This window comes from Haliotis rufescens, unplaced genomic scaffold (assembly GCF_023055435.1).
Source record: "Haliotis rufescens isolate VD_foot unplaced genomic scaffold, xgHalRufe1.0.p SCAF_32, whole genome shotgun sequence".
NCBI lineage: Eukaryota > Metazoa > Mollusca > Gastropoda > Lepetellida > Haliotidae > Haliotis > Haliotis rufescens.
This window is the reverse complement of record NW_025964024.1, coordinates 1,716,198-1,735,496: the sequence shown is the minus strand read 5'-3', so window position 1 is coordinate 1,735,496 and position 19,299 is coordinate 1,716,198. Positions and strand designations below refer to the sequence as shown.

The window sequence follows — 19,299 nt, the reverse complement described above, 5'->3', positions numbered from 1 at the left end:
AACAGCAGAACATGCACCAACAGCAGAAGAACATGCACAAACAGCAGAACATGCAACAACAGCAGAACATGCACCAACAGCAGGACATGCACCAACAACAGGACATGCACCAACAGCAGAACATGCACCAACAGCAGAAGAAATGCAACAACAGCAGAACATGCACCAACAGCAGAAGAACATACACAAACAGCAGAACATGCACCAACAGCAGAAGAACATGCACAAACAGCAGAACATGCAACAACAGCAGAACATGCACCAACAGTAGAAGAAAAGCACCTACAGCAGAAGCTGAACCAGTACAATACAGTAACTTTCTGAGCAACACGACAACAAGAGAAGCAGCAGGAAGCAGCTGCACTATCATCAGCATATCGGGGGAAGCTACACGGTAACAGCAGCAACAGCAGCAACAACAGTAGAAGATTCAAGATCAGGAACACGCCGCAACAAAAACTATGCAACATAGAGAAACAACGACAGCAATAATCACGGCTACAGCGCTACAGCAGTAGCTACACTATTATTACCAGATGCAACACAACAGCCACAATAATAATACTAATAACAGTAAAAATAGCAATGTATACCAATTAGACTAAGAGCTGGACAGCGAATATATATTTAGCACGTAAGGGAGGTAGTCCAGGATTCAAAGGTTCTCCATGTTCAGATTAATGTTATTTATATTTCACGTTATGTTGACAAAGGGCTGTGCGCCAGCATGATTGGGCCATCCGCTATCGACATGGACATGCAAACTATGACGCAAGTTTATACATAATATATACAGCCTATTTCGAATCGATCCAGTGCTTGGGTGGAACCTCATCGACATGTAGAGAATACTGTTTTTATCTTGATAAATACCTCCATAAGTATATACAGTAAAGTACGGTTATAACGAACTCAAAGGGACTACTAATTTTAGTTCGTTATAACCGTAGTTCGTTATAAGCAGTATATACAGCATGACTACAGCAAATAGTAGGGACCAAAAACGTAAGTTCGTTATATCCGTCAGTTCGTTATAAGCGTGTTCGTTATAACGGTAGTTTACTGTATGTAATGACATTCAGAGTGTGACGCTGGACTGTGTACTGAATGCTGGAAGACAATCAATAAAGACAGAGATATATTTACATGTTATTGGGATGAGATGTTTGATTACAGTTACCGTGTATTCAAGTTGTGTTTTTGTTGTTGATTTTCTTTAGCCACAGAATATGACTTCACCTGAGACTATTGATTGATTATAATGTCGGAGTGTTTTTAATAATGTTACGCAAGACGGAATCAAAGAGAAGGGAAGGGTGTGGTCAGGTGTGAGTCGGGGTCGGAGGTGGGGTCATGGTGGGTCAGAGGTGGGGTCATGGTGGGGTCATGGTGGGGTCAGAGTCGGGGTCAGAGGTGGGGTCAGGGTGGGGTCAGAGGTGGGGTCAGGGTGGGTTCAGGGTTAGGGTCAGAGGTGGGGTCAGGGTGGGGTTCAGGGTGGGGTCAGAGGTGGGGTCAGGGTGGGGGTCAGGGTGGGGGTCAGGGTGGGGTCAGAGGTGGGGTCAGGGGTGGGGTCAGGGTGGGCGCACTGGTGGCCCAGTCGTCTAAGGGACCGCCGTGGGCTGTGCGGATTTGCGCACTAGAGTTGTGCCACAAACCTGTGATGGTTGTTTCGAATTCCGGTTCGACCTATTTACAATTTTCTTATTTATCACCACACCTCTTCTCGTGGGATTTACCAAAGTGGTTGATGACTAAGACCTGTTTTGTTTGTTTCTTTATTTGTTGTTTAACGCCGCACTCAGCAATATTCCAGCTATATGACGGCGGTCTGTAATTAATCAAGTATGGACCAGACAACCCAGTGATTGACATCATGAGCATCGATCCGCAATTTGGATGACATGCATCTACCAAGACAGTGAGCCTGACCACCCGATCCCGTTAGTCGCGTCTTACGACAAGCAAACTAGACTAAGACATGTATCACTACTGACTTTCCTCCACACCAAGCTGTCACGTTGTCCTGCACCATGACTGTGGAATATATATATTTTATGAGAAAAAAACAACAATCTAGAAATTTATACAAAAGCAAGTCAAGCCAGCTCTAGCTGGCTCTATTCCACATATGAAATCAGCTTAGGGAAAATTATTTTATTATACGATGGGTATTGTGTAATATAAGATTTCATAGACTAAATGTTAGTCTAGCTGTCACGCTGTGAGTGAAACTGAAACACGGTGGCGTTAGGCCTAACTCACTCACTCACTCACTCAAAGGGAAGGATAGGAAAAGATGTCTCAGGTTAGCCAACATAGTTCAACGCTTTTACGATAAATGTTTTTTCGGGAACAACTACTTATAGTCGGTGCTTCGGGAACTATCCATTGTCGGCGCTTAGGTAACAACAGTATATTGTCGGCGGTATCGGGAACCAGGAGTACAAACCTTCTGATATGTAGACAAAACAGAGCGTTGCCAGAGCGACGCGTGTGCGTTTGCGTATGCGTATGCGGGAGCGTTTAACTCAGAAAATGTAGCTGATGTGTATAAAATATATCTTATACTTCCCATACAGGACAATCATCGATTGAGTGAGTATTTATGTACGCAGCATCAAAACTTTGCAGCTATTCGCGGCGATGTCTACAGCCTAAATGTATAATTACATAACAGCACTCATCACTTGATATTGACGATCGTTGTAAATGACCATTCAAGGCTAGAACTGATATCTTACTGTATAGGATATGTTCCTTCCCAACTGATGACGTCAGATGTGTTTCTTTGTTTGTTGTTTAACGGCGCACTCAGCAATACTCCAGCTATATGACGGGGGTCTGTGACGGGCGATCGGGTAGCCTAGTGGTTAAAGCGTTCGCGCTCGTCACGCCGAAGACCCGGGTTCGATTCCCGACATGGGTACAATGTGTGAAGCCCATTTCTGGTGTCCCCCTCCGTGATATACCTGGAATATTGCTAAAAGCGGCGTAAAACCATACTCACTCACTCACTCATATGGCTGGAATATTGCTGAATGCGGCGTTAAACAACAAACAAACAAATTTTGTGCTGTCGCGATGAGAGGTGTTTTTTATGGTTGGAGATTTTTATGGTTGGAGATTTTTCTTGAACACCATCTCTACAACAGTGCTGGAATATGTTGGTATTATTTACCAACATCAAAGCTTCACAAACAGCATCAGGCGTCGTGAATGTACATGCGTGGTTCATAATCATGATAATGTCACGATGAAATGCAGGTTTACAATGGAGACACACCAGAAACAAACCCAAACCAAACCCTTTACATAATCCAAAGAAATCTCCACTAAAAGCAGAGTTCTTTATTCAATTCCGACTACATGTTTGTCATTAACATGTGGTGTCACCCTGGACAAGTGATTTAGTTCAAATGTGCCTCTGTTCACCCACAGGGAATGGGTATCCGATATATGAGGTGTCCTAGGTTGTATACTCCGCAGGGAGTTGAGAATGATAACAGGAATGCGAACGGATCCACTGGTAGGGGAACAAATTAAAACCGCATTTGAGCAGATACTAGTACCTGGATACCGGCGGTATTTAAATGTACAATATAATATTATAATAATTAATATGTGGTTATCAAACGTTATCCCATAGTGGTAATTCTTAATGTTCGCGAATAGGTGAGCGTATCCTGCCCCACCAGTGACAACCGTCAGTTGAAGCATAATGATGACGTACGACGCGGTGTTGATTCTCAGCCAGGAATTCACTGGCCATCCTGACTAACTAACGCAAATATTATCATAATGCAAAATTACAGAGACATTATAATTCAACCATGGCATGATTTAAGTCAGTGAAATCAATCGTCTCGGTCATGATTTCTCCGCTTCGTAATGCACCGCTTGAATAGGATTTTACGGCCGCTTCTTTAAGTTTGACTTCTGATTTCGAGACGTGTGATCTGACGCCAGGAAACCAGTTCGTACAACGTCTGCCCTCTTCCTCTAGGGACACCTGTCATTCTGAGCTGTGGTCGTGTCGTTGTGGACATGCAGCCCATGTTGTGCTGTCATGCTTTTTATGTACATTGGAACCCCGTTTATCCGGACGACACTGTTGATTAACGAATCGCCATCACGAGCAGTAATTGTTCGGGAGACGGGTTTCAGGACGAGTGAGTATGATTTTACGCCGCTTTTAGCAATATTCCAGCAATATCACGGCGGGGGACACCAGAAATGGGCTTTACACATTGTACCCATGTCGGGAATCGAACCCGGGTCTTCGTCGTGACGAGCGAACGCTTAACCACTAGGCTACGTTAAGGACGAATAAGCTCCGGACTTGAGTACGTTCTGTAGTTTTTTTTAAGTTCATGATCGTGTGTGTGTGTGTGTGTGTGTGTGTGTGTGTGTGTGTGTGTGTGTGTGTGTGTGTGCAAAACCCTCTTTGCATTATTTAGAACGCGTGGCTTTAAAGACCGACGGGGGGCACGGGGGGGGGGGGGGGGGGAGGGGCAGTCGTCTCCTGGGCACGCCAGAAACCTATGATCGTGGTTCGAATCCGGTTCGCCCCGATTATGTTTCTAGGTTTGTCAGCACCATACCCGTGCTCGTGGGTTTCACCGAAGTGATAAACGTCTGAGACATGCATCACTTCGGGCTTTCCTCCCACATCAAACTGACACGCCGTGATAAAACTGGAATACTGTTCTAAGCTGCGTTAAACCAAACTCACTCGCTCACTCACTCACTCGAGCTCACTCAAAGACCGACGTTAACAATTTCTCATACACATATCCACATTTGCTAAGGTTTGTATGTTAGATACGCAATTTCTTTACTATAAATCCTGCTAAACTGCGTGCATACTTCACTAACACAAGAGCGCTTTATAAATGTTTACTCAGAGATAAAATAGTTCAGATTAGCTTTTTTCACATCGTTCCCGCAAGTAAATCAATGTTAAAAAGTACCTTTTGTGTACGATCGCTGACGTTTGAACAATAAGTTTCTTTGCTGTTGTGCACTATCAGTAACATTTAACAAGTAATCTATTGTTGTCCTTCAACATGTGCCACTGAAGTGAGATCATTCAGAGAGATCAGACATCTCGTTACTCTTGTGAACTGCAATACAATATTACCGCCCAAAGCTTGTTGTGCTTTAAAATGTTTTGTGTCTGTATTTTCTCGCCTGTTTGACTGTCTGAGCTTGTTCTGTATAATGTGATTACATTGTCCTTTGGGGCGGTCGGGTAGCCAAGTGGTCAAAGCGTTCGCTCGTCACGCCGAAGACCCGGGTTCGAATCCCAACATAGGTACAATGCGTGAAGCCCATTTCTGGTGTCCTCCGCAGTGATATTGCTGGAATATTGTTAAAAGCGGCGTAAAACCTCACTCCCTGACTCCCTGACTGACTGACTCACTGACTCACTGACTCACTGACTGACTGACTGACTCACTGACTGACTCACTGACTGACTCACTGACTCACTGACTCACTGACTGACTCACTGACTGACTCACTCACTCACTGACTCACTGACTGACTCACTGACTCACTGACTGACTCACTGACTCACTGACTGACTCACTGACTCACTCACTGACTCACTGACTCACTCACTGACTCACTGACTCACTGACTCACTCACTCACTCACTGACTGACTCACTCAGTCACTCAGTCACTCAGTCACTCACCCACTCACTCACTCACTCAGTCACTCACTCAGTCACTCAGTCACTCACCCAAACACTCACCCACTCACTCACTCACTCACTCACTCACTCACTCACTCACTGACTGACTGACTGACTGACTGACTGACTGACTGACTGACTGACTGACTGACTCACTCACTCACTCACTGACTGACTGACTGACTCACTCACTCACTCACTCACTCACTCACATTGTCCTTTATCACAAGTGGTACCAGGAGCCAATAACACAAGCAATCCTTCTTCAATGACGCTGAGCAGATTCCACGGGAATCAACATACATATTTGACAAGTATTCCATGTCATAATGTAGTGAAATTGGATAGTGTTAGTTTCTGAAACATTTTATTGTTAAATCAAATATTGACAATCAATTAAAGATATCCCGAAGAAAGAGATTTACACGGAGCCATAAACAAGCTCTCTCTGTTTTGGAAGGTTTGACAAAACAACACACTTGAATCCCGTCAGTCGCTCGACCATGTTGAACTAGCTATACACACATTAAGCACACGTAATTACACATATAACACACATTTAGAGATAGATCCAACACACGCCTCTTTATGAAACCATCTTCTCGGGGATATACGGTATACCATATACAATCACATTGTTTAGGCATTGCAACCTTGTTAACCCGGAAAATATCGGTCCCATTGGAATTGTCCGGAATGACAAATTTCCGGATTAATAAATTATGGGTATGGTGTATGTCTACTTGTTTACATTCGGTACCAAGAGTAGTTGTCCGGAAATTATGTTTCACAGTATATTTGAAATATAATTCTCCGATATGGACGTAATAATAGCAATAAGTACTGGCCTCGCACAGAAAATGTCACTGATACTGTAGAAGGTAAGGCCTAGGTAAGGCATTAGGCTTACATGTCACATATGTCACAGCTATGTGCGTGTAAATATAGTTATAGCATGATAATGGAACTACCTGCCACACATGTATATTGTATTAAGAAAATGAAGCATGTTGCCCTTTTCAAATGAAGTTCACGGTTCAACTTGTTATAGTGGATATTCACTTATTGGTGAATACAGACCAGCCTCGATTTAACCACTGAAACATTATTCCACATCTACATGTTTGAAGATGATGTACAATGACCCGCTATTGTCACGATCTTGACAATACCGGCGTGTCTCGCATCGACGTCTGTTCAACGGTCCCTTCAGACTTGACCGTTCGTGATGTCTGTGGGTCGCCGTTGGTCTGCACTTTCGACAAGATGGCGTCGCCATCAATGACGCGGAGTGATATGGGGTTGTTGTCCGTCTCGGGGCCTGCTTGGTGTTCCTCCAAGGCAAACAACGCCTGGATCATGTTTCCTTGGGGTGGGTAGTTCTTCATGTCCAGCTTATACAGGGGTGGGTGACACTGCGGCCGGTATCGACTTGGGACCGACGCCTTTGTGATGATTTTCTGGGTCCTCTCAGTGGGCTCGTTTTTAGCCTCCCCGAACACCTCCAACGTTTTAAAGCCTGTCAACAGGGATATTTTGCTCTTTGGGTCATCAAAAGGTTCTTCAACCTCTTGGGATACTGGTTCTGGTGCTTCTTGAATGACATCATCCACAGTGGCACTTCTTGAAGTATCAGTACCAGGTACGGCTTCATCCTTACCTATCAATACATTACCTTTACCGCAAGGAGTGCTCTCACCTATTCTGGCACAGTGTTTCTGTTTCTCCAGGTTCTGTTCAATGTGTCTTGGTCGACGGCGGCGTGGAGTAGGCTGGTCTATGGTCAGGTTCACTACAGATGTTGGAGGCATATACTTGGGCCTGGGGGTACTCACGACCTGTGTGTATTTTGGGAAACGTGTAACACTGGCAGGCATTGGGTCCTGTGACATTAGGTAGGGAAACATGTGACGATTGGTCTTTCTGGAATTTGGTGGCCCAGCCAGAGAGTCTGTATCTTGATGACACGTTCCTGCAGCTTCTGCTACAACAGGTCCCAGCATCAAGTTGGTAAAGGGGCTCAAGCCCACTGTTTCATCCTCAAATGAGTCCATGTGGTTATGCCTGGGCTTTGGGTGAAACAGTCGGGGAAGAGTTCGATGTGTTTCTCGCTGGGTTGGAGGTGAGGATGTGTCGGAAGGTGATCGCTCACCCCTTGCTCGAGATTCACGGTCCATCACCTTCAGCTTCAACACCGACTTCTGCTTCATCCTGTAATAATCTCTATCAATCATGTCCAGCTCGAGGTCCTGAGGCTGCTGCACTGTTTCAGCTCTCAGCTCCCAGTATTGTGCGGGATACATGTCATAAGCCTTCAGATCATTCGACTTGCCGGATTCTTTTGGAAACAAGTTCCGGGTCCTACTTAGCCCAAGACCACGAGCTCGCAGTTGTTCCCTATATGTCTCTTCCATAAGTATCTGCCTAGCGCGGCCAACAAGTTCAGGAGGAACACCAGCGAGACGATGATCCACAGATGCCTCAATATCTAGTTCTTGAGGAATCGGACTCCCCGCGGCTTGAGCTAAGGGCAATGTCTTTTCAAGTACCTTTGGTATTTTAGGAAGGACAATTCCGGAATTATCGCCTTTATTCTCAAACTGAATCACATCTTCCTCAAATGCTACCTTTGGATATTCATTTTTTAAACTGGGAAGGTTTTCAGAGATATTCGTCGACGCGTAAGTAGTCCTTATCTTTTCTCGTCGTTTTAATGTAGTGAGGTCTTCAAGACTTGATGACTGTCTCACTAGTGTAAGGGTAGGCAACTCAGCAGAGTCAAATAACTCAAGAGAACTCTGATGATGAAAGGGAGGCGACTCTGGTCTCTTCTCTGGTCGATATCCCTTGACACGTATGTTCATTTCATGATTTACCTTCTGTTGCAGCGTGGACTCGGTGACCAGGAGGGGGATGTTTGTACCCGCCTTGTTCCGCTTTGTCTCAGCCTGAGACAGGATTGTGTACAATTCTCGTGGGTTCGTCACGTCCTTCCCATCACCATGGTAACCCGTGAGACGCTGAACCAGCACAGCCCCCCTCTCCACCGAACGCTGGTTGCTTTTCTGGACGCCGGACGTCATGGTTAGAAGAGAATTGGTACGTCATCTTGATGCTTTAGTAAGGCCCCCAGAGAAGCAGCAGGGTCGAACTCAGTCTGAATAATAAAAGGAAATTGAAACCAGTAATTAAATGCAAACAGGTAATCAAACAATGTAATTTGAATTTTTTTAGAGTAATAAAGAACCAATGCATTATTCGTAATACAAGAAATGCTTCTAGTGTTTTACCCAAGCAATCGCACAACACACAGCCACCATCATATCGATCTATTTAGCCCATGAATGCGTGAATGCCATATCTCCAGACTGTTTGTAGGAGAATTAACCCAAACAGTGGACTTGGCGCTGTGGGGACAGTTTGATGTAGGAGAGAGAGGGTGGGTGTATCAGAGCCCCTTGGTGGGTGAAAGGATCGGTGGGAGTAAGTGGGAGGTGGTTAGAAGAGAGGTTTAAGTTGTGAGGGGACCATGAGAGAGGGATATTGGTGGGGAAGATGAGAGAGAAGACGCAGTGGGGTCCAGAGACAGACAAACGGACAATTCTGTTCTGTATAGAAAGACAGACAGGTGTGTTCTACACAGACAGACAGACAACCCTGTTATTCACAGACATGCAAACAGACAGTCGCGCTCACAGAAAGTCGTGTTTTACATAGACAAACAATCATTTCCTATACTGACAGTCTTGCTCTCTGCGGACAGGCAAACGGACATTCCTGGTCTGCACAGACCGGCAGACAGACATTATTGTTCTACACAGACAGGTGACCCGTGAAGAAACGGGTTAAAATAGGTTTTTAGCAACCTATGCTTGTCGTTAGAGGAGACTGACGGGATCGGGTGGTTGGGCTCGCTGACTTGGTTGATGGTCGTCACCGTATCCCAATTGCGTGGATCGATGGTAATGATAATTATTATCAATCACTGGATTGTCTGGTCCAGACTCGATTATTTACAGACCGCCGTCATGTTGTTGGAATATTGCTGAGTGCGGCGTTAAACAATATACAAACACAGACAGGCAGACAGACAGTCCTGTTCCACACAGACAGGCAGAAAGCAACGCCGGTATCCAGGGGTAACCAATCCATGCATTGATACCTCGCTGACTCTACACACATACACACACACACGCAACTTTAGAAATATTTTGCCAGGGAAGTTATTGGAGTTTTATTACTTGACAACATTCCAGCGAAACAGATAGCTCTATGCGGCACGGCTAACGTAAAACGACGCAGTCGTGATATCAAAAGATTAATTTAGTGAACAAATACGGCACCGATTGATATGAAGTTCTTTGTGTTTCCCCGCGGGCAGAGAGCCTTTGATTGAATAACTGGGAGGGCACGCACTGGGTCAGGGGGACTCTTGTGTGAGTTGTCGCCAGTGTGTTGGAGGGTTCAGCCTGGCGACAGGGCTTTCACTGTTTCATAAATAGTGGTCTGACACTCAGATAAGACTCAACTGTTAAAGTTGAAATGAAACATATAGAGGAGGGGGGTGAAGAAAGATAGGAAGGGGGTGGGGAGACGACGACGTAGATAGAGTGAGGAATGTACACAAACGAACGGTATACAACGATGTGTGACATTTATGCATCCACCGCTGTGTGACACCAATGTATCTGCTGCTGTGTGACATTTACGTATACGCCGCTGTGCGACATTTAGGTATACGCTGCTCAGTGACATTTACATATACACTGCTGTGTGACATTTATGTACACGTTGCTCTGTGACATATATGTATACGCTGCTGTGTGACATTTACGTATACGCTGCTGTGTGACATTTATATACACGTTGCTGTGTGACATTTACGTATACGTTGCTCTGTTACATATATGTATACGCTGCTGTGTGACATTTACGTATACGCCGCTGTGCGACATTTAGGTATACGCTGCTGTGTGACATTTATGTATACGCTGCTATGTGACATTTACATAAACACTGCTGTTTGACATTTATGTACACGTTGCTGTGTGACTTTTAATTATACGCTGCTGTGTGACATTTATGTGTACGCTTCTGTGTGACATTTGTGTATACGCTGCTCAGTGACATTTATGTATACGCTGCAATGTGACATTTATATATACACTGCTGTGTGACATTTATGTACACGTTGCTATGTGACATTTACATATACACTGTGTGTGACATTTATGTATATGCTGCTGGGTGACATTTGTGTAAACGCTGCTGTGTGACATTTATGTAATTGCTGCTGTGTGATATTTATGTGAACGCTGCTGTGTGACATTTATGTACATGCTGCTGTGTGACATTTATGTATATGCTGCTGTGTGACATTTATGTTTATGCTGCTGTGTAATATTTTTATATACGCTGCTGTGTGACTTTTTTGTATACGCTGCTGTGTGACATTTATGTATATGCTGTTGTGTGACATTTGTATATGCTCTGCTGTGTGACTTTTATGTATACACTGCTGTGTGACATTTATATATACGCTGCTGTGTGACATTTAAATGTACGTCGCTGTGTGACATTTATATTTACGCCGCCGTGTGAAATTTATATGTCCGCTGCTGTGTGACATTTATGTAATTGCTGCTGTTTGACATTGTGTGACGTTTATATATGCGCCGGTCTCTATATACCAATCTGAGGATTGGACAAATACAAAAGCAGTATGTTGATTTACATACCACTCAAGTTTTGTAAGGGACTCTGAGACATTGAAGCATTCCTGGTGCAAGAGGAAATAAAACATTATTATTCAGATGTATCATGTTCTGATAAAACTGTCCCAGTGAAAAGCTGAGTAATATACAAATAAATCTCACTCGTCTTAGTCTTATTCTCTGTAAGCTGATTAAATGAGATAATTACCTGTGAGCTTGGCCTTTCAACAATCCTGATAAACCACTTAGTGTCGCAAAATAGCTTATATATTTCCACGAGTTATCTAACTTGCGCCACAGGGACACGTATGGGCACACATTATCTATCTTATGACACAGAGAGTTATGGGAGGGGGTTGTGTGGTTGGGGGGGGGGGGGGGGGGGGGCTGAGTTATGAATCCTTATAGTCACATAAATGAACATTTGATATACCCCCCGAAGCCTCTATCAACATGATCAGTTCTTTATGCTTTGATATTAAACATATACTCAGAACGTCCGATCACAGATAAAAAACAAGATCGAGTCCAGCATGATAGAATGACTCCCCTCCCCTCTCCCCTCCCTCAACCCTCCTGTCCATTGTTGGATATCGACCAGTACAAATAGAAGATTACGGTAAGATATTGACAAATAATTGATTCAGTTAATCGAAGACCAATCTGGAGGCGTGTAACGTGACATTAGCGACAGCTGTCTGGCATTAGGTTACACCCTGGACAAGCTCCCAGACAACACTGCTATATAGCGTTCTTATGGCCGTCATGACCGCTTTACCATGTCACACAAACAGTCTCACTGAAGGAATTTGATGTACAGTAAACTACGGTTATAACGAACACGCTTATAACGAACTGACGGATATAACGAACTTACTTTTTTGGTCCCGACTATTTGCTGTGGTTATGCTTTATATATGCTTATAACGAACTACGGTTATAACGAACTAACATTAGAAGTTCCTTTGAGTTCGTTATAACCGTAGTTTACTGCATTGCGATAATCATCCAAATCACGATGTTATCCATAATTGCGAGATGCAGAAAATCAGATGTCGGAATTTATCGCCTACAGCGGTTACTAGGCTGCGCAAACAACAGGCTACTCATCCACGTCATTTGACGAGGCGAACAACAGAACGCACTTCGTAGATTTTTCTCAGTAAGGACAGAATATATAATCAGAAAACATGGGCGATATTGATTGAATGGAATATTGATTTTTAGTCAAACTACGAAGCAGCTTTTATATCGTACCTGAGTAGTTATCCCACTATATGGAAAGGTGGTGTAGTGATGTAGTTTAAGCCACTGTCCAAGTCGTGTAAGTGTCCGAGCGCACCTGTCCTATAAAACCTCTCGTTTCACAGGTAACGGGACTGGTGTCAGGGTATGTGTGAGACAGGCTTCCAAACCTGTTCCATCGACCTGCAACCTTGCTGGCAATATCGCCCTGGCGCTCACTCCTCCGGGTCACCTCTTGTCACAGTCTCTACTCACACTGATCATTTCGTGTCTGAGACTCCACTCGCACTGATCATCTCGTGTGGGAAGCTCTCTGTACTAAGGGTCGAACCAGGGACAGAACGAAGTCCAATTACCTAAATCTGAATCTCTAAAGCGTAAACAGACCCGCATTTACATGCCATTTGGTCCGACTGGTTTGCGATTAGCGAGGCGTGTTGTGCACACTTGGACAGGAGAATGTGGGGAACGTGCTCACGGACCTGTTAATCATTCTCGGGAGATTAACATGCGCAGTCGTGTTATATAACAGTTTACCTGTACTGGACCCTGTATCGCGTGACGCCAATGACACAACTTGCTGTGTAGAGTAGTGTCCCCTTATTTTTCAGGATCCGTTCATCGTGGATTTGTATTACGATCCATGGGTTTGTCCGTTACATTTTGTCTGTTTTGTCATTTGACATTTTCCTATTTGTGATGCTTTGGACTCTCCTCCCAAATTAAGGCTGCCTCAATCCTTTGTGAGTGAAGATTGTTGTATCGTGGTTTACGTCGCTAACTCGATAATACAGTGAATAGGTGAGTGAATGGTGATTAACGCCGCAGTCAGCAATAATAAGCCTGTAAACAATCGAGTCTGGTCCTCACATGAGCAACGATCCACGTCGAGGTTTGCCTGATCCAGACTCGAACATTTACAGTTGGCGTGATATAGCTAGTATACCGCTGACTGCGACGTTAAACAACATTCCCTCACTCGCTAAGTACTTGAACAACCTTTTTTTTTTCGTTGAAGAGAATGAGAGTAGAAATGGCGCGCCGGAACACGCATGTTGTCACAAAATCTGCGCTCTGAAAACAAATGACCGCCTAATTTTTTGTGTGATATATCGCGATCTTCCATCTTTTGGAAATATCCACATATGATATTGGTCTCATAGTGCTAATTGTCTAGGATATAGCCCTCACCTGTAGAAAATGTTGGTACAAAAACATTATATTCTACTCCAGATGGTTGCTGGTGCTGCGTCGTATCGTTTGATGCAAAGAAGTAGGTAAGACATTTGCAGGTTAGTCAAATACCTGAGTGTCATGGAACAGCTACGGTGAGGTGAGGTGAAATGGGGTTTCACGTCGCGTCCAAGATTATTGCACTTATATAGCGACGTGCATGCACGTGTATGTATGTGTGTGGCTGCTTGTACTAGTCCGGACTGATGCCGATTTATAGTGCTAGCTCACTGAGATACCATGCCAGTTTAATATGAATACCCCACTCAGACACAGTATACTGACTCCGAGCCGACCTGTCCTTGTTTTAGTCCCTTAATGCCGAACGCCAGACAGGGTAACAATAAGTACCATTTTTAACGTCTTTTAGTATGACGCGGTCGGGGATCGAACCCCGGACCTTCCGCTCTCCGGGCGGACGCTCTACCATAAGACCACGGAGGCGGTCGGAACAGCTACGGAATATTCAAGTAGATAATCGATTTCGGTTTCTGTATTCGAACGTTTTATGTCTTTTGTAAACAGAAACAGATGCGTTTCGTCCGAAAATTGATACAGGATACGATGTAAAAAAGCACTAATTTATGGGGAAATATACGGTATGCTGTCCTTGACCCTTTCCCAGGTGTATCATTTTATTGTATTCTAAACCTAGAATCGTGGGTTCGAATCCCGGTTCGCCGTGATTATGTTTCTTGGTTTTGTCAGCACCATATCCGTGCTCGAAGGTTTCACCAAAGTGGTAAACGTTTAAAACCTGCATCACCTCTTCCTTACCTCCCACAGGAAGCTGACACGGTGTGAATTAACAAAAATAGTATTCAAAGCGGCGTTAAACTAAAATCACTCACTCGCGAATTTCTGTCCTCTAATCTAACAGACAAAAGAAAGCAACATTTGAAATTTGGATTTGACCCAAACACTTCGAACGTTCTCAAAACATTACTTGGCCGAAAAGACCCGTGAAGATACCGGGGTAGAATAGGTCTTCAGCAACCCATGCTTGTCGTAGAAGGCGACTAACGGGATCGGGTGGTCAGGCTCGCTGACTTGGTTGATGCATGTCATCGATCCAATTTGCGTGGATCGATGCTCATGATATCATTCTCTGGATTGTCTGGTCCAGACTCGATTATTTACAGACCGCCGTCATATAGCTGGAATATTGCTGAGTGCGGTGTTAAACAACAAACCAACCAAAACAACTTGGCAGAAAACAGTCGCCGAAACACAGACACTTAAGACCCAAAGCACAACTCGTATACGGTATCAAATACTTCACCGTTGAACAGCCATTCTTGTTTGTTTCATTATAAGCCATCATCAAACATGGGTGTATATTTTCTTTCACCCGGGGGTTTAGGATATTGGTGTTCTGCCTTGACGTCAACTCGGTGAAAAGCCTATATGACAAATCACGTGTATTACATTGAATAGCGGCATGATCAAAGACCCTCGCACCTCACCTAATCGCAAGTTCAACCCGCAGCCATTCTGTGAGCCCACCATCGAGCAACACATAGTCTCTCAAATAAGTAATATATACTTTAGGATTAAATAACAACAATTCGAAAAAGGAACTCTGGAGTATAATGGAATTCTCAAAGTCTCTTAATTTCAGCAAGACTGAAAGGTTGATGAAACGGGCTGCTGACGCTGAGAAGAAGATGACAATGGACAAGTTTGTTATTAATCATATGCTCTGGCGTCTGTAGGAAAGATTACGATCACTGTTGATGGGACCGTTGCATGGTGATCTAGACGTTAGTGAGTTTATATGGTAATCAGTTTGTTATTGATTGCCATGTTCTTATCAAAATGAAATTAAACTATAAAAGAAATTGACAGCAAAATGATAGATATTGAAAAACATAGTTGAAGTCACGGCACGAACACGTCAGACAAAACATATTGCACGGACACGTTTGAAAGGAAGACTGGATGTGCGCCGTTATTTATACGGATCTGTTGAGAAATATTCCATTTTCGCACGCAACTTATCTGATCGTCATTCCGCTGTATTGACTCGTGGATAAATATAAACATAGAAGGATTGCAATCAAGCGATCGCGTTACAAAGTGAACAACGGTTATTGAGTGTGCGGAGGGCTGTCTATTAATGTTGGAGTATGTATGAATTATGCATGCGCATGTATGACTTATGCATGCGTATATCCCACTGCATTACACGGAAACGTGTCTCCCGCGTTGTTTACATTGTAATGATTATATTTTCGATTAGCGGTACTTCCGCTGTTCCTTCTGAATAAGTATCACGCCCTTCACATATAGTGAGCGGGTTGATTGTTACGCCGCTTTTAGCGTTATTCTGGCCTTATCACGATAGGGTGCACCAGTAATCGACTTCACACAATTGGGGAATCGAACCCGGTGTTCGGCGTGACGGGCTAACACTTTATATACTGTGCTACACAACTACCTTTCAGGGGTCATATGTTTTAGACAAGCTTGTCATGGGGATCTCGTATATGATTACTTACAGGACAAAAAGGTCACATGTACTTTTTCATTTTGCAGTTGTACTATCTTGATGGGACATTGTTTGCTTTCAGCTGACGAAAAACTGCTACTTTCAATTTGTTTACGTCATGTTCATTCATGTTTCGTCTGCTTTCTCAGACAAGGATGTTAACTTTGCAAGGGGCCACATTGTGGACAGTCAAATAGAACACATACCTTCCCTCACTGTTTTGTTGTTGCATAAGCTGCCTATTTCAAGAGACGTTTTAGATTTCTTAATGTTTTGTAGCATTTTGTTGTGTCCGTAGCCCATGGGATGTTTATGATGAGTTTGAGACAAAACCAGAGGTAACTAAGAAACACACTTTTCAGGCATAAAAGTGCCAATATAGACCTTCTATCTTCTTACACCACCTAAGCACTTTAATTACTCTTGATATTTCAACAAAAGTGTAACATAAATGTGACCCCTGATTGTGACCAGGTCGTTCGTCACTGCAATCATTTGTTTTTGTCAAGAATAGGACACTGAGGCTCTTTCCTTCTCCTTAAACGTGGTGACCATGGATACAGTTCCTATCTATCATCTGATTAAAAAATGAAAGCAAATCTGAAGATTACTGAGAAAACAATATGTTAAATGCTGGTGTCCTTATTGATAACATGTTCATAGGTCGGGGAAAGACATTTAGGCAAGAAGTAGGCATCCCCATGGGCACCAATTGTGCTTCCCTTCTTGTTGATCTGTTTCTTAATGCAAATGAGTCGGAATTTCTAGTCGGAATAGAAAATCGAAACAAGATAATTTGGCCAGTTTAATTTATAAGCGTCAGGTATATCGATGATCTGATATCGTTCAATGATCATCAAATAACCAATTCGCTTCCACTGCTGTACCCACTTAAACTAGAAATAAAAGACACCAGTGAGACCGCAATGGGGGTCGCAATGGGGGTCGCAATGGCAATGGGAATCGACTCTACCATAGAGAAAGGCCCTGGGGATCTACCCTTCCCCTGACGAAGGCACTGGAGATTTACCCCACCCTAGAAGAAGCAATGGGGATATACCTTTCCATTGACGAAGGCACTTGGGATCTACCCCACCCTAGAAGAAGGCACTGGAAATCTACCCCAACCTCTAAGGAGGCACTGGGTTTCTACCCTACCCTTGACGAAGGCACTCGGGATGTACCCCACCCTAGAATAAGGCACTGGGGATATACCCTGCCCTTGACGAAAGCACTGGAGATCTACCCTTCCCTAGAAGAAGGCACTGGAGAGCTACCCTACCTTAGAAGACGGCACTGTGGATCGACCCTACCCTTGACAAAGGTGGGGGTACGGGTGGCCCAGTCGTCTAAGGCGCCGCGATTCGCTGTACAGAGTTGCGTCCTTTGGACACGCCAGAAACGTATGATTGTGGGTTCGAATCCCGGTTCGCCCCGATTATGTTTGTAGGTTTGTCAGCACCATACCCGTGCTCGTGGGTTCCACCGAAGTGTTATCATTAGGGCTTTCCTCCCACATTAAGCTGACACGCCGTGATATAACTTTAATACTGTTAAAAGCGGCGTTTCTCACTTACTCATTCATTTGACAAAGGCACTGGGGTGTACCCTACCCTAGAAGAAGGCATTGGGATATGATGTATAGAATGTACAATGTACTGCGGACTACCCTTCCCGTGAAAAATAATGCAGTGAGGGCCTACCTTACCCTCGGATTCTGGCGACGGTATGGACGTTATCGTGCATCTGATCCACACATCTTGCATGATGCCTTCTAATATATAGGTGTATATAGTCCTCCACGTCGAGCGGAAAACGCAGTAGCAATGTAAATCAATAAGATCTTCCATATAATGTGTATCCAAATCTCGCAATAGCCTTACCTTACCTTCAACTTCCTTCCACAGAGAATGTTCCAAACACTCAAACTGACGCTCAGTACATTCATCGCCTGGCCCGTGGGTTGGAACAGTGACATAGGAACCACACCTAGAAGTCTCTCCGATAAATCACCCCTGCCCCCTACTCTGCCAGAACTCGACCACCTGTACCCCCTCACCCCCTGTAGCGTTTCTACCTGTAATTTGACTCACCTGAGCTTCAGAGGATGCGTGCCGAACAATCATGTTGGAATTAATTGGGTGACCGTTCAGCTGTGAAATACCCGTGATCAAAGCTTGTTCTTGCGTCGCTTCAGGTCTTTCCTCGCTAGCCCCCTATTTTCCTTGGGGAGGGTAATCCGTGAGAAATAGCCAGAGTCCCAATGTTCACACGTTTACCAGGCCTGACGGTCACCCAGCCTTTGAGTACTACCTAAAGCGCACCGTGTCTCAATACACCTTCCCATTGTGCAGCATGTATGCAAGTACATCAAGGAAACGTCGACATTTGCGTATCATATGACTTAGGTACTCTGTTCGTCTAGTATTGCCGTTAACTCCTTCTCCGTCACAGGACCCTCCGTCACTGGCAATATCACGTAAACAGCTAGAATCACGTAGTGACACGGTCCACGAACAGTGTTATATAGCTAATATACCTCATTGTATTTTTATCCTGCCAATAACACTTAGCTAAACATATCATGAATAACCTTTAACGGACGTTTTCTGAGATATTGGTAGCGCCTTGGCAACTTTCCTTCCGACGTGAGCGCATGTCACGCGAACTTTCTATAACCTATTGTACACGTTGAAAGGGATTGCCAGAGCGACATTCTAATCGCTGCTTACGTATATTTTTTCACACAATAACCATTGACTTGAACACAAAGAGCCGACTGATAAATCAGCCGCGTTGATAGATGATCGAAAGGCGCTAGCTTTGGCCAGGAAGTTAACGACTCCGAACCACTCGAAGACGTTATTCTGCAGCTCCTCACAGCGCGGTCCCTGTGGGGAGCCACGGTAATCGGTGAA

At 44.2% G+C, this 19,299-nt stretch overlaps 1 protein-coding gene across 2 annotated transcripts; it reads right to left on the bottom strand.

The window, feature by feature from the left end:
* Window positions 1-6,030: 6,030 nt before the first annotated feature.
* On the bottom strand, window positions 6,031-18,915 carry LOC124149141. 2 transcript variants are annotated; one of them, XM_046520517.2, is made up of 2 exons: window positions 18,475-18,915; window positions 6,031-8,855 (listed from the first exon to the last, which is right to left on the bottom strand). In XM_046520517.2, the coding sequence occupies exon 2, from the start codon at window positions 8,779-8,781 to the stop codon at window positions 6,853-6,855; it is 1,929 nt and encodes a 642-aa protein (XP_046376473.2). In that variant the 5' UTR covers window positions 8,782-8,855; window positions 18,475-18,915; the 3' UTR covers window positions 6,031-6,852. The 2 variants fall into 2 exon arrangements, with proteins under 2 accessions (XP_046376473.2, XP_046376471.2); XM_046520515.2 differs by lacking the exon at window positions 18,475-18,915 and adding an exon at window positions 12,670-13,140.
* Window positions 18,916-19,299: the final 384 nt, after the last annotated feature.